Here is a 16,536-nt window from a genome sequence, read left to right on the forward strand (position 1 = left end):
ATTGATCTCTTGGCTCTTGGCACTAAAACGCCTTCAGGAAAGAAAGTAAAATGGAGGATTAAGCTGGGGATTTATTTGGTGGTTTCCTCTTTACTGCCCAAGTCCAGCTCACACTTAGGAGAAACAGGGGAGAATTTTCCTGATTATAACTCTTCTCTTTCATCTGTCCTTTCATTCTGATGGCGCCTTTCTCAAATCAAAACCATACTAAAATTTGCTTTATAGCTGTAGCTTGGCTCTCCTTTATTACAAGCAGGCATGAATGTTTGTCTTGGTTTCCCAACGTTTGCCTGTTGTTGGCATTGCACAAAACGTTGAGGCAGATATACACAAACAAATTTTTATTTGCAGAGTCTGCTGTTGGTGATACACATTAACTCAAGCCGCCTTAGGGAAAAACAAAGGACAGAGAGAGACAGGGAATATGAGAGGCAGAGGGGGAACTCTCCCCAGTGGTCAGGAGGGAATACAACAATCATTTAGGTTGGAAAAGACCTTTAAGATCATTAAGTCCAACCGCAAACATAACACTGCCAAGTCCACCAAAACAAGTAATGGGACAACCAAACATCCTTCTCCAGGTGCTCTCTACAGTGCAGCTGGAGGTGATGACAGTGAAGATAAGGGTTACGAGTTTTTAACACGCTTCCCTTCTAGTAATACAGACGTTTCATTGTGGACCTACCCAAACTCCTAGCGTGTTGTTCCCCCCGCGATGCCATTAGCACTGACTGGAGGACAGCTGGACAACAATTTGCAAGTGTCACATGCAGACTGGTAAGCTTCATGTGTGATTATTACCGAGTAATACTTATCTAAACTACTATTATGTATTATTGGCTAAGTTTTTTCAGGGTAGAAAAAGGAGAGGTGGGAAGAGGCAAACCTCACACCAGTGGCCAACCGCTCTGCAAGAGAAACGCGCCGAAAAAAAAAAAAAATGGAGCTTGGCGGGGGCCCCAAGAGCTGGTGCCCGAGGTGCCGTGAAGGCAGAGTAACAAGGCGGGAGCAGTTCTGCCTCAGCAACTTCAGGGAGAGTCGCAGCGCCTCAGACCACGATCTGCGACCCAAGGGCGGGCTACCGAGTGCCGAGCAGCTGGTCCCCGGCATCCCCCAGCACAGTGGAGCCCAGGCCCGGGCAACACGGACAACCGCAAACACCTCGGCCAGGAGCAACCTCGGCCTCATCCCGCCCTCACCGCCGCCGTCGGAGCGGCCGCAGGGCGCGGGCCGCCATTGCCGGCGGCCGTCCCGCAGGGGAGGGAGAGGCGCCACGCCGCGGCCGGCCCTCCCGGGGCGGCTACGGTCTGCCGGGTGGGACGGTGTCGTTCGCCGCCGCTCGGTTCGATCCCCCACAAGCTACCGTTCGCCCTGCCGGGGGAGCGGGAGAAAGCAATGGCCGCCACCCGCCCCTCCCCCGCTCCTCCCCTCACAGACCGGCAGCCTGGGGGGGGGGGCGGGGGAGGGAGGCCCGCCGCGCCCCGTCCCCGCCCTCCGCCTCGCCCGCAGCCAATGAGCGGCCGCCGAGCTGCGGACGCAGCGGGGGGCGGGGCCTCCGCGAGGGTGGGGAGGCGGTCGGGCAGCGGGTGACGCGCGGGAAACGCTTCCCTCGGGGCGGCGGGGTCACGTGGGGAAGCAAGGCCGCGCCGCGGTGGGGGGGACCGTTCCATTAGCCGGCCGCGGGGGAAGGGGCGGGGCCAGCGAGGCGGTGCCGCCGCTCACGTTGACGCCGGGGGCGGGGCGACGGCGCCCAAGAGGGTTCGGGGAGTCAGGCGGAGCGGAGAGAAGTGCCGCGCCGACGAGCGGGATCCGCTCACTCCTCGCCTCGCCTCACCGCACCGCCGCCATGGGCCGGACACCCGCGCTCCCCCTCACCGCTCTCTGCTTGGTCTGCCTCTGCGGGCTGGCCGCGGGGGCCGCGCAGAGCCGCTGGGCGCGCGCGGCCGGTAACGGCGCCGCGACCGTTGGTGAGTGCCTCGCGACAAACACCTCCCCCCCTTCCCCCCCATCTCCCCTCAGTTGCTGACGGGGCAGCCCCTCCCCCTCCCGCGCTCGCGCCCCGCCCGTTGTCCGGCGTTATGAGGGGAAGCGGGGCGGGCTCCGCGCACCGGGCTCGGTCCGGGCGGCCGACCGACCGGCCCTCCGTTCTGACGGGGACGGGGAGGGGAGCAGAGCCGAGCCGAGCCCGGCGGTGCCGGCCGCCCGGCGGGGGATCCGCCCTGCGTTCCCTCACAGCTCGGCCGCTTCCGCGAAGCGGCAGCGCCGCCGCCGCCGCCGCCCTCGGCGCCTCGGCCGCAGCCCGCCGAGCTCCTCGCCCGCTTCTCTCTGGCTCCTTTCTTACTCGCTTTCGGTTTTCTCCTCGCTGCGGAGCGTTCGGTGTGAAATACGTTAGCGCGGTTTCACACCGCCTCCGGTATCCGACCCCCCGTATGCAGCGAATGACTGGCAGCGGGTGGCTTTGTGTCCGGTGAAACGTCCGCGGCGCGTTCGTTTCTTGCGAACTTCGTACAGGTCAAACTGCGGGAGTTAGGTGCGCCAGCAGTGTTCTGTCACTGCTGCGGGTTGTTTGCTATCCTGATGATAGCCTCGTTATTTGTCCTGTGGGCTCGTCTAATCTTTCTAGCTCTGAGCTATTTGCTAAAGTGTTTACGTGGCCAAGAACCACAAAATGTGCCACATGCTCCAAAAAGCTAAGGAAAGAAGTTGGTTTGGAAGTAGCTTAATGTTCTCTGGCCGCATTGCGTAATGGTGCTGGGTGCACTTAAGTGTGAAGCTGTCCAGTAACCTCTGCTTCAGCCCTTCTAGATTTCCTCTTCAGCCCTACCACCGAGGACGTGAGGTAGGCCAATATCGGGCACCCTATCGGAACCGCGAACTGCTTGAGGACTGCCAAGAGCCAGAGATTAACAACCTCTCCGGTGCAGCGGGAGAGGGCAGTGTTGGTCCAGCAGGACGTTCCTCTGTTAGTGTTTCTAGGTCTCCCCCTCAAGTGTAAGGGGAGTATCTGGATTTACCCTATGTAAGAGCCAGTACAACAGACAGGTTTTTATCTTGGGAGCAAACATGAGCTTTCCTATGCTTAAGAGCTGAGTTCATGGTACCAGAGGCATTTTTTCAGTGAAGAGCAGGCATCTGCTGACAGGGAGCGCTGGGGAGCTTGCTGTTATCCCATATAATGATCCTAAGTGAGCCTTTCACAGCAGGAGTAGCATTGGGAGAACATCTGACAGTCTGCTGCTGATTCTGAAGTTAACAGATCATTCCTGAAACCTTTTGCTGTGATAAAAACTTTCCTGATCCTTTACTCTTCTAAATCTGCTCTTCCCCCCATGCTAGTTTGGGAAAGCTGTTTTGAAAGTTTGAAAGTCCTAGTGCACCCGGTATTAGCTGGCTGCACTAACTGTCCTCCTGTCTCCACAGATGTACTGTGCTGAATTTTCTATGTACCAGTGAGGAATTTATAAAAGTGAACATTGTTCATTTGTCAGAAGTGAATGTTCTGCATGCTGTGATTGTTCTTCAGATGTATACCAAGAATAATAAATTACTTTTTTTTTTCTGAAATCTGTTATCCAGAAACTGTCATATAGCTCTTGAAGTGGTTTAAGTGCCTTATTTCTGAAGCGAACAGGGCAAGTCTGTTGCATACCTCACTGATGCAAACCGACGAAGGTGTTTTCGTATCTTTTTACGTTTCTTGAAAGTGAAGAAATAGTGCCAGTATTTCTAGCCTGATCCTACCATAACCAAGAGAAAGGCCAGGTGGGCTCAGGCTTAATTCAAGTTATGAGAATACTGAAGTTAGTTCATGTATTTGTAGTTGTTATCCTGAGGTATAAATTACTATGCTGGTTGCCAAAGATCTGTGAATAGCAGCAATACCCTCACTAGGGAGCAGAGCACAGTAAAAGGTCACCCAAAGGTGCCTGGAGTAGGTGGATATGATGTGAAATGTGCTGGAGAGTATGCACTGTAAGGAATTGTGGGTGGTATGTGGGTTTTCCGAGCATGATGGCTGTATGAGTAAGTCTTAATTAAAACTAATGCAGTAAAATTGTAGATTAGGAGATCTTACTTGATCCAGATAGTGGATGTATTGTCATTGTGGTTTTAAGGCAACAATGTTTGGCTGAGATTGACATAAAAAAGCAGCTGGACTGGTTAGGTTACTGGCTTCTGCTGTGATCAAAATATGAATAGATTGACTGACTTTCTGCTCTCCTTTATATGCATTTGTATATGAAGTCCTCTAGGTTCTTGTCTTTTATTTACTGTACTCTGGTTGCTTTCTACTGTAGGGTTATTTATAGCTGCCTGTGCTACCTAAAGGAAAAATGTAATCAAAAGGATCAAGGCTCTTGCCATCTGAGGCTTCAGTGAACTTCTGCAAAATTATTTTGGTGAACTTTGGTAACTTCACTAGAGTAGTGTATCCTCTTATCTGTTTAGTGAGAGGTTGCATGAGGCAAAATCTTGGTGTACGTGTGGGGTCTGGTTTTGGAGTATGGGGTAGTGTCTGGAGGGAAATGTATTTGTGTCTTGTCAAATGCATTACTAAGTTAAAGTGTTCAGTTGTAGTTAGTTCAGTGGGAAGGAATGTGCCTTAACCCAGGAGATGTACATATGGGAAGTCATGAATCTAAGAGTTGTTTCTGTGGGTGAAGTTGCTCTTTTGACAGTGGTAATTTTGTCCTAATCAATGCATTTCTGTGGTTTTTTTTTTAGGCATCTGTGAAAACCTTTCTAACTGCAGTTCGTGTATTGGTAATGACCCAAATGTAGCAGGCTGCAAGTGGATCAGATGTGAAAGTAAGGAAGACTACACAGTGCAGATCCTTACTATGCCATGCAGCACCTTAAACTCAACTAGACCTACTTCATCTATATTAATGTTCATTACACAAATATACTGTTCTGTTTGATAACCTAATGAAGTATTAACTCATATCTGTTGTTAAGCTTTTCAAGTTCTTATGTGGAGACAGCTGAACATGTTCAAGATAATCCCAGATTTTTAAGGCTTCTGATTTAAATCTCTGCTGTTGATAAGCTAATGTTTTCCAAATGGTTCAGAATGTTTTTAGAACAAACTAGTCGCTTCTGTTTGCTGTTAAGGAGTCATGAGTGGATTCTGACATGCAGGCACATCCCGGTGCTTCAGTCAGGGAACCTAATGAAAAGAATTTTGGATGTAACTTGTCCAGTACAAGAGTGTCCTTCAGGAAGCTCTTTTTTCTGAATTCTGCATGTGTTGTCTGACCGACAGGCTCGTGCTGCAAACGCAAGAGATCTATGTAACTTCTTTGAGGGAGACGTTGAAATCTGAGTCAAGGGAGAAGGGTGTGCAGGCAGAGAATAAGAAACTGATGTCTTCAACAATTTCAAGGTCAAGGACCTGTTTGAAAAGCTGAAACTAAGTTTTGCTTGCATGTAGAATTTTAAGACAGTTTTTTTTATGATGCTACCATAGAGATGCAAAATATTTAACTTGAAAAATTCCACAAATAGTAGAAACACTGTCTAATTTTATGGGCTACAAAGAAAAAATAGCAAGCTATACTGTTACTGCAAAATGGTGCATAGCCATGTATAAGTACTGCCGAAGTGTTGATGAGTGGTAGAGTAACTGTAGTGAAAGAAAATACTAGAACTTTTCTAATTATTAATATAATACTGAAGTCCTGCATATTGAAGTGGCTTTAATGTTACCCTGGCCAGAAGATGGTGTTTAGCTTATCCTTTGAACAGTTTATTAGTATTTAGGGACAATGTCTCAAACACTTTAAAGTTCTGCTGCTGTAAATATTCTTGCCTCTTCTTTTCCGACAGAAGACATGTGTGTAAATGAAACAGAAGTAGATTTGAAGTATAGCAACTGTACAGTTGAAGAACAGTGTTCTTGTAAGTATTTAGATACTCAGCTTTCACATCGTTTAATGTGAAGCAGTTGCTGACCTTTGTTAATAATGCTTCTACAACTTACATAAGCATGTGCAAGTATGTAAATAAGCCCTTTGCTTCCAGCTTAAACATATGATATGCGATACTAAAATACACAATTTTGTTGTGCGTTCAGTTAACTGCTTACTGTTCCTGTTTCAAGAAGCCTGATGTTTTACTAGACGCATGTCTCTGGCTACTGCCTTGGTTTCTTAGATTAAAATGGGTGACGTTTCCTATTAGATATAGCATATCCAAGATTCACCTAAGTCCATTGCTTCATGTGAGATGCAGTAAACAGGAAAACCTTATGAACCTTCCAGTTTTAATTGTTAACTAGCACAGCTCTTCGTGCAGTCCTGAAGTGCAGGGTCTGGGTTATAGAACTGCTTAAGGTAAATCCTTCATGCTGGGAGCATGCTCAGCTGTGTGTCTGCTTCAGTCTTAGTAATTTGTGCCTGCTGTGCAAAGCAGATTTGCAGGATATGAATAATTTAGATTAAATCTTGAATTTTACTTTTGTGAAAGCCCCCCAATTTTAGTTTTTCTGGAAGCTGAGAAGAAGTGGACTTTAAAGGAGGATTTTCTGGTTTTAAGATCTAGAACAGCAAATGAAACTTCTTAATACTCTTGTCTAGAAGAGTTCAACAGTGCTGCTGTAGAGGCTGGCTCACAACAACAGAGATGAAGTTTCCATGCTGTTACGGGCTATCTTGAGGTGGTGGCAGCCAGTCCAAAATAATTCTGCTTGACTTGGACTTATGTGTTGTTTCTAAAATTGTAACAATTGCCTCTTAATCAGGAGTATTAATGGTACCATTTTTCAGTGCTTTCCGAAGAAAGCATGCTGTGACAATGCCTTGTTCTATATCTAAGAGTAGAATTTTTACAATCTGTTCCTGTTACACTTGTAGTGACATTATCGGGTTGTTGTGTTTTAGCTTCTGCATAGTCAAGGAAACTTAATTGTCACCTGTAGTAGAGGATCTTTGTTGGTGTGGAAGAACCCGTATACCTTATCCGCTCTTACAGTGTCATGGCTCAGCACTACATTCAGGGATTGACGTGGAAAAATTATTAAAGGTGGACCTAAACTGACTTGATGCATGTAGGACCTGAGAGTATGTAGATTCTGATATATCCAGCCTCTCTCTGTAGAAACAGTCGTCTCTGGTTTCCCACCATGCTGAATTGTTTCAAGATGTAAACAACCACATTTAAATGACCCTTAGTATTAAAGGCTTCTGGATATAATGGTATTTCAGCAGGAAGCCTGCTGATGTATCAGTGTGTGATTAAGCAACAGTTTAGATAAGCTGTCTGTGCAATTAACTCGGTTAATACAGTAAGTTGCAGAAGGCTTCACAGTTGGTTTTTTTTTTACAGCACATGCTGAAGCTGAGAGCACCTACAACCAGCAACAGCTCTTAGAACAGAAAGCTTTAGCTAAACTTTCAGATTCTTGAGGATGTTTTGGTTTTCCCCTCATACTGCTTCAGCTGTCTAACCACTGATTTCTAGTTGGACTTGATAGGTCACGTTCAATTTAAGTTGCAGTGCGGTTGGGAAGCAGAATGGAATACCTAGTTTCCTGTTGTGTAAAGCATGCACGGTTTATGCTTGTACAATAGGACTCTTCTCTGTTCTGTTTGCTTTGAGGAATCTTGAGTTGCTAGTTGAACACTGACTTGATTGGGCTGCCTGTGACAAGGTTTTTCATGTATTCACTCATGCAACTTCTGCTGTTAGTGTGGTGGATTGAACATTCAACTGCTTTGTAATTTCAAACCAAAACTACGATAGAACTCGGTGCTATATGAATTCCCTAAAATTCAGCCTGCTGCTGTTCTGTTTTGTTTTGTGAGTTTTTTGGGGTTTTGTTGGTTTTTTTTTAGTTAAATACTGTCATTAATCTCTTTAACATAACTCTTTATTCTTTCATAGCTCCTACAGTTGTTCCTCTTTCCAATACTACCACAGCGTCTTCCAATACTACCACAGCGTCTTCCAATACTACCACAGCGTCTTCCAATACTACCACAGCGTCTTCCAATACTACCACAGCCGGTTCTGCTACCACAGCTCATACTACTATAGGTAATATAGTACCCCTGAACATAGAATGGCAGTAAACTAGGAACTGGTGAATAAAATGAAGGACAAGGGCTTTTTCTGTAGATCGCTGTAGCAGCATGACTACTGAACATCTGATGTATGAAATACAGAAATGGTCCAAATGTTTGGAAGAAGTGGATTTTATAAAAATCTAACAGAGAAAATGCTTCTTTCCAATATAATTAAGAATTGGCTCAGTGGTAATTGTTTGAATTAGATTAGTCATTTCCACTAATCATGAGTTCTTATGAGTTTGGGGGTTTTTTTGTTGCCCAGTTCAAAAATTTCTGTTCTTATGTATGCTGCCTTCTTAACAGTGAAGTTCTCAAAAAAAAAAAAAAAAAAAAACTTTAAAAGCATCCCCTGCTTAAGGGAGCTGGGAGGTAATGAGTTGATACTTGATTAGGCTTAGGGCAACCTAATGTACAGTAGGGTGATGTTTAGCTTTGAGTAAACCTACAAATGTTGGCACTTGTCCCAGGCACATAGTGGAATACTGATTAATTTTTAGTAATGCTCATCTGGGGGTGGTCAGAGACCTAGTGTTCTGACTTGATGGAAGGGCTTTTAGGAGACAGTCTAGCTACAGGTGAGTGTTTGCTTATTCCAATGATGTCATTCACAGTTAATGTTTTGGGCACAAGGGGAGAAAGAGTATAGCAAAACTTCCTGTGTTTATCTCCTGTCCAGAGGTACTACATTAAGTACTCTTTTAGTACAGTAAATACTGATTCTAAAGGCTGTTTAATGAAAAAGTCCTTTGCCTTGATGCAGATTCTCAGTTGTCTTGATTCTTGTTCAAATACCAGCATTTATATTGGTGCTTGAAAGAAAAGTGGGTTTGTCCGAAGGAAGAATGACTGTCTGATCTGTGGAGAACCTTGAAATATTTGGTTAACAATGGTACGCAAGTTTGGAAAAAAAAAAAAAAAAAATCCCTATTGCAGAAACTTGGCTTAATGCCATGCAGCTGAACATATAAATTGTGTGGGGTGCAGTCTGAGGTCAAAGCTTGTCCTTGTTTAAGCAAAACAAGACAAATCATTTACATAAGAACTTCAGTGCTTGTGAACTTTGCTCTTGAAGTTTATGGTATGCACATCCTGTCTTCTCTCAAACAGCTAACATCACCAATGTAACTACACATGCTCCTCTACCTACAACTGCCATTACTTCAGCTACCACAACAACCAGTATTCCAGGTAACTGCTACTACTAGCGTAAATAAAGCATAAAATACTTAGAAATTAGTGTTGCTTTAAGTGTTATCTTGAAAGATAAGTGACAACATTAAAGTAGTATCAGTATATCTGCTGTTGTCGCTTCTAACTTCATGGCATGTCTAATTTTGTTAAGGTGATGTATGTATGTAGCAAGATAATACCCTGAGAAACAGCTAGTTGGTGAGATATTACAAGTCAGAAATGTGTTGGTCAAATGAAATCAGCTGGCAGCTTTTAATAGTGTGGCTGGAAGTCACTTGTTAACTTGCTTATCTTTGGGAGAAGGTATTTTGTTTTTCACTTGCAGCATAATAATGGGATACCTATTAAAAAAATAAATAAATTGAGCTACAGTGATGGGAATAAGCTGAAGTATTTTATTTCAGCACTAGTCCTGAATATGCTATTTCATTAAAAGCTTTCATGAAGTAAAGCTCTTTAAAATTAGCCATCAGCAGACGGCTGTTACTTCCAGATATGTGTGTTGTGGCTTCAGCTGATTTCTTTAAGCATAACTCTTGGGGTAAAGTACCATAGATGGAAGATAAGAATTTAATTTGAATTTAAGCAAAAACTGGAGCAAGCAGCAGAGATTGGAAAATGTATTTTGAATGTGAGCATATCAATAATACACTTCTATGTAAAGGAGGAAAGCTTTGGCTTTTTGAAGTACAAATAAAGTCCAGCTGCAACTTGCTCAGTATTGAGGTCCAGAGCAGTTTGTCTATAAATAGCTCTAGCCTTGTACAAACACTATTTAATCAGGATTTCAGTATCACTAATCTAAATGCAGCTGCTGATATGTCTTTACTTTTGATTATTTTTTGTTTCCTTATTGGATGTTTTGAGTAATCTTAATACAAGGAAGCCAATACTAAAATCTGTAAAACTTTTGTGAGCTTTGTGCACTCACAAACTCTAACGTGGTGTTTAACAGGTACAAATGCTACTGTGACTCCTGCACCTTCTCCACGCAAATCTACATTTGATGCTGCAAGTTTCATAGGTGGAATTGTCCTTGTTCTTGGTCTGCAGGCGGTTATTTTCTTTCTGTACAAGTTCTGCAAGTCGAAAGACCGAAACTATCACACACTTTAGGACCTGCCACTTCATAATGGACTAGCAGCCCAACACCTGTAGTTCACTGAACCAAAATATTTTCTGTTGCTCATGGAAGACAGCATTTCATAATATCCTTTAAATCTCTAGAAGAAGACTTTAAAAGAATATTTTTGCAACATTATACTTGGCAAGAGATGATACGAATCTTTTCAACAGGATTACTTGCAATATGCTGCATGGGTTCTAATGGCTGTCTTATTTTCCTTTAGTGGCTGCTGCTGTGGGACTTCTTTTTGATATGCCAAATGTAGAGGTTCAGAGATTCTTACTCAGTGGCAACACTGTCTTGAATAGACAATCTCATGATGACTTATTGTGAAGGCTAATTTAATCAACATTTGATACAGTATCCCTTCAGTTTTATCAAGATGTGAATTATTGGTGACTGACTTCAGGGAGTGAAATACCATTTATACTAGCTTATTGGCTCTTACAGTGTGCTGCTAGAAAGATGAACAAAATTGTAGAAGTAGATAATGTCTTAACAGAATAACATAACCCATAAATTTTTTTACACAAGAATAAAGGTTGCCTGATAAAATACTGCATTCCAAACAGAAATCCTATGCCCTTTCCAATTAATGTTGAGGGTGGAGAGGGAATGTAGGGGTAGTCCTTCTAAAGGAGAAATGAAGATTAGTGCCTTAAAAGACTAGAAAGCAGTAGGCTGCAAAAGCATCCCACCTATCTCAAAGGTAATAAAACTCTTTCTTAAGTACTAGCTTTATATAGGAGAATGGAATACATGTGACTTGAGCATTCCAGTTTAAAAACTTTTCACACTAAATAACTGTCCTTTATTGACCTTGTTTGAGGGTGAAGGAGCATGGTACAGTAATGTTCAGCTACAGACAGAAGCTTTTAAGTTGCCTTTCGTTCTGGCCCACAACGACCAGCCATAAAACCAGTGATAAAATTCAGTTCACTCCCTGTATAAAAAGGCAACAATGTACATTTATACTTGAAATACTGGTGTTTGGGAAATCCTGAGGTTTTTCTTATTCAAATGGTTCTTAAACTTGTTGCAATTAATTTCATGGTTGGGTGGTGGTTTTTTTTTACCCTCCTGTATGTCTGCTTGCTGAAGGAGCAGTTAAGGGTAGTTCAGAGGATCTGCCAATTTGCTCCTAGTCAGGATTGCTGTAGTTTCTTTCTCCTGCCCCTTTTCGTGGCATCAGGTTTATGTCACCCTGCAGTGAACTGGTTAAGGAAATCTATTTGGCTAAATAGTATCTTTTTTTTTTTTTTTTTTACTTGGCTGGGTGAGCCATGTGATATGAGTATCAAAGGTATGTCATCTCCAATGTAGATTGGCTTGAGCACCTGTGAAAATAAACCCACAGGAAAAATGGAAGTAAAGATAAAATCAAGTGGTTGTAGTGCATAATATGTAGCTTTTGGTGATATGCCTTGATCATCAATTTCAGGATAATCTGCAGTACTGTCTTACTAGCTCTGACTTGACTGGAATTTGGCACCCAATACAAAATGATAGCATTAATGCAGATAATAGTCATGGCAGTGGAACTTAAATATGAAGCAAATTAAGTGCACTTCAGTTGGAAACTTTGTGCACAGGTTTGCTTTCTTGCGTTCTTCTAGTGTGAATGGCATTGTTTCTGTTGTGCTGCATAGAAAACTCAAATTGCTACAAAATACAGAAGTTAATTACTCACCAGTACTGTATCTTTGAGTTCATTAGGATTTGGTTTTCTAAACAAAACTAAGACGGTCAGCTCAGGTTTATTGAAACAGCAGAGTGAGCAGCCAGTTTCCAGCAACAGTATGTGTGTGGGTTAGATTGTATATCCTTGGCCTTATTGTGAAATCACTTAATCTGTCCTTTCCCTATCTATCTCAGAGCTATTTTATTACCTTTATTTGTTTAAAAAGATATCCATGAGCTTGTATTCTGTGCTTTGAAATGAGCAAAACACCCTTCTAAAGTGTGACAGAGCTCTCCTTCAGCTCAGCAAAGCAAACTGTATGCCTAGTATATAATTTTTTTGGCCTCAAAGGGCTGTCTTTGGGAAACTTGCAGAAAAGTGCCACAGAACATGTCATAGCATGGCAGACATAGCCACAAAAAAAATTTGTTGCTCTGTAAATTGTTGCTAAAATGCTTATTCATGAGCTGTGCTGATCCCGATTTAGGTTGCTGATAAACTATGCTGGTAAAGCAAACTAAAAATAATTTTTGAAGTGCCTTAAAGTTGCTTAATCTTTTGCCTCAAATTTTGTTTAAAAGGGTGGAAGGGATACCTTGCCTTAGTTACTAAATTTTTCTTGGTGCCAGCATTTGCTACTCTGAGACCATAGGAAACCCAGGATCTCTGACATATACAGCTGCCAATCTGAAAAACTCAAGCTTGTACTATATCAGTTTAGTCATGTTCTGGAAGGCCTGCACTATGCACTGCTTGCTCATTAGGCTTGCCAACAAGGTATAATCCACAGTTTACAGAGTTGTGGCTCGGATTGTTTCCCTTTCAGTTGTTTGGGGGGGGAGGGGAGGCTGGGTTATACATCTTCACCATGTGCTTGGCTGCCTCACTATAGAAAGTAATTACTTCCTTGTGAAATGGTGGTATTGGCTGATGTGTGCTGTGTACTAGCAAAAAACCTGAAGTAACAACTTGCAGTTTTTCTCAGCCTTGTGTTTTGAAGTGGAAGGTAGCTCTTAGATCTGTAGTTGTATTTGCTCCTAAATCAGTTTTAGGCACTGAACTGTAGTGACTTTTCAAGTTATCTGGCTTTTTCTTGAAGCCAACTTGTGCAAATATCAAGCTGTTATCTTATGAATGTTCTCTGCAAGTGTTGCTGTAAAAGTTTGTATTTTGTCTTCAGTGGAAGAAAACTGAAACAGTTGTAATCGCAAAACCAAATTGATAAATAAAAAATCTGTTGAATGAAATGTTACTTGTAAACTTTCTTTAATATGAGCAGTCCCAGAGGGAACTGTCTGCTGACTGTCTGGAGGTAAGAGCTGTTTTCCATAGGAATTAAGAAACTGTAGGGAAAGCAGGAGTATGAAAGGTTTGAGGAGTTAAGTTAGCTTTCCTAAATACCAAATGCTAAGTCAATACTGTATGGTACACCATGAAAAAGATACTGCTCTGAGCCTTATTTCTTTCCTGGTTGCACGAGAAAGAAGAGGATATTTGCTAGGAAATAACTGTCGATATCCTTGAACAAGAGAACAGAGGGTTCTATAGTTGCAGACTGACTAAAATGATAACCAGCTCTGAGTGAAGTAACCTCAGCAGTTTCACATCATGACCTTGATGCTTTTGTGAGTAGTGAATGACATGTGAATGTGTCATTCTATTGACATAACTCAGTCTCATATTATGGGGAATTGCAAAAACTTTAGTAGTGTTTCTGAAAATGCTTTGTGGAAAGAGAAGACACCCAGAACTTCCTGATGTGCTTAAAATTACTGTATCTTGAAGGAAATAATCCATTCACTGCATGCAGTCAAGGACTGAATTAAGTTTTTGTTACAATGCAGCACTGAAAGCCTATGGAAGATTTTGTCCCTATAGCACTAGTCTTGTATTACTGCTGTTCTTTGAAGGTAGTCTTCTATAGGTAAAGCATTCATTCATTCAAAAAAATCATTGAATTTTGCTGTATTAAGCAAGGTGAGTAATTCTTGAAGTATTTTATCAAGAAGCTGTAATTAGCCAGAGACAGCCCTTTCCTTTTTACTGCTGCAGTGGCACATAAGTGCTTCATGCTGATATTGTTATACTTCCAAATTGGCATCTGGTTCCTGGAATGTGCTAGAATTACATTTGATGTCTTCTCTAGTGACAGCTGACCTTGGATAGTTATCAGTCACCTTGTCATTCATTCAAGGCATACCTTAAAAAGAACTCATGTTATTTGATAACTGATTCCAGAGCATTATTGTAACTTGTTTTGGCGTAGCAGCAAGCTTGAATGAAATAAAGCTTGTTTCAGTAATGGTGAAGGAATCTTCCATCTTTAAATACTGCAGCATTTCTAACAGAAGTTTGAGTTCCTTTACTCAGTGTTAAGGGTTGCCTGAATTTAATTCTAGATCTTAGTTATTTATAACAAGACTACTGAGCTGTTTGATTATTCATGTCCACAAACAGCCAGGGAATTGGATGATGCTAAAAGGCACATAGGTTAGTACTCCAACTCATCAAAAGCTGCAAAACAATTTGACACATCACTGAAAGACAGCTTTGAGTCTTTTTTTGGCTAGGCTATAAAAGCAAGCTTTTTTTCCATTCAAGAGAAATGCAGATAAACTTACACATTTTTACACAGGAGCTGCAATAGGAAAGCAGTTAAAAAACCCAAAACTAAAACAAAGAAAACCACCAACGCCAGACCCAATGCTTTTGCTCTAAGTACTTAGCTGTGCTTTGCACCACCACAGTCTGAGGTTACCACAGTAAAAGGAAGCCTTTTAGTTTTGACTGATATCCTTGCCTTTCTGTACTGTGCTGCATTATCTGTGAAAGGAGGATGTGCAGCGCTGCTCTTGCTCAGAACGAGGATCACCACCACCCAGTACCTAAAATGGATTAGCAGATTAACTGACTGGAGCTGGTATTGAATGCTGCATCCAGGTATGCTGAAGTGCATACACACAGCACTGGAGTATTACTGCCCGTCTTTGATTTGTATATAAATTGTTTTTCTCTTGCTCAAGGTTGCCAGTTCAGTGGCATTTCCTAAAATGCCCTGGACTGATTAAAAATACATTTAGGTTTACTTCTGGACCAGTCTTTGTTTCTGTAGTTGTGTGAAGACGGTAGCAAGAGACTTTTCATTTAGGTGTGGTAATAGCCTATCTATCTGCCCTTCCCTCCTTCCATCTGCTAGGCACCTGAAAGCATAAGTAACAAGAAGTCAGCAACCATGGCATGGTACTCAAAAAAACCAAACCAACCAACCCCCGAAATTTCTTTCCTGGACCATTGCTATCTGAATATATCCCTCCTGCACCCTTTCCTTAGTCAATTCTTGGAACATGTGGAAGATGTTTTTTCCTATTTGCTAGCCATACATACTGGTCACCTTGCTCTTAGAGATAAATTTTCAAAGGGTTGTTGCCCAGAGGAAAGCTGCCTGGGTATATATACAAACCACAGCTTGCAAGCTAGCAAAGAAGTTGTTCATTTTGCAACCCTATCAGCTTTTTACCAATGCCACCACTGCTTACTGTCTTTGTGAGTGCTTCCTTGTGTTCCATTGCTGCTTCCTGGGTCAAAATTCAAAGGATGCTGCTGGTAATCCCCATGCTGAGTGGATGCTGAAAGCTTCTTACTCTGGCCCTGAGCTGCAGAACCTGGAGTGTCACCAACAACACAGGGTTAAAGTGGAACTCAAGTAAATGCAAAAGCTGTTGTTTCTGACCTCTAAGCAGAATGTTAGGTGAAAAGAAAAAAAAAATAAACACCACAAAAACCCCAAAACAAGTTGTGAACACTCAGCCTAGTACTAATAGAATAATAGATTGCTTAGTGTGGAAGAAGCGGTTCATGGATGATCTTGACAAAAAGTAGAACAAAAACTATTTGCAGATAGATAGTTGCCGCTATTTGCAAAAGTTATTTGCAACTATCTGCAGTTTTTGCAGCTCACCCCACACCCTTTTCATTCTTAGTAATGAGTGCAGCAGCATTCACTCGTCCAGCAGGAGACATTTCAGTGAAGCAGAAAATTCTTGCTGCCCCAAGTCTGTTCCATTATATGTCAATATTTTCCCCACAACTCAGTCTTTCCCAGGCCTGTTGAAAGCCAAGATTAAAAGGTGTGAGTGGGTGGGTGTTAAGGATCTGTTCCCAATGACACTAAATTCCCTAGTGAATTCATCTTTGCAGATTTCTGAAAAGCAGATATGCAGCCACTTAATGCCAACCCTTCAGCTACTGAAAAAAATGCCCACCGAATCAAATGCTATGCTTGCTATCAGCCAAATGAGAGAAAAATCAGGGTTAAATCAATGTACAATGTGGTATTGCTATACCGCTTCTTAATCCTATGTTAACCTTTCCCACTAAGTTTAGGTAAAAAGGTGAGGGTGTTTTTGCTGTGTAGCTGTAATACTGCACTTGTTAATTGAGATAGTGTTCCTCCTCCTGAGAAGTGATCC

The 16,536-nt window shown here is 42.5% G+C and overlaps 1 protein-coding gene across 1 annotated transcript; it reads left to right on the forward strand.

The window, feature by feature from the left end:
- The first annotated feature begins 1,756 nt into the window (after positions 1 to 1,756).
- CD164 (CD164 molecule) lies at positions 1,757 to 13,314 on the forward strand. Its single transcript, XM_049818006.1, has 6 exons — positions 1,757 to 1,967; positions 4,726 to 4,809; positions 5,830 to 5,901; positions 7,885 to 8,037; positions 9,177 to 9,257; positions 10,216 to 13,314. Exons 1-6 carry the CDS (start codon positions 1,847 to 1,849, stop codon positions 10,374 to 10,376), a joined length of 672 nt encoding a protein of 223 aa, XP_049673963.1. The 5' UTR covers positions 1,757 to 1,846; the 3' UTR covers positions 10,377 to 13,314.
- Positions 13,315 to 16,536: the final 3,222 nt, after the last annotated feature.

Source organism: Accipiter gentilis, chromosome 15 (assembly GCF_929443795.1).
Source record: "Accipiter gentilis chromosome 15, bAccGen1.1, whole genome shotgun sequence".
NCBI classification, from domain to species: Eukaryota; Metazoa; Chordata; class Aves; order Accipitriformes; family Accipitridae; genus Astur; species Astur gentilis.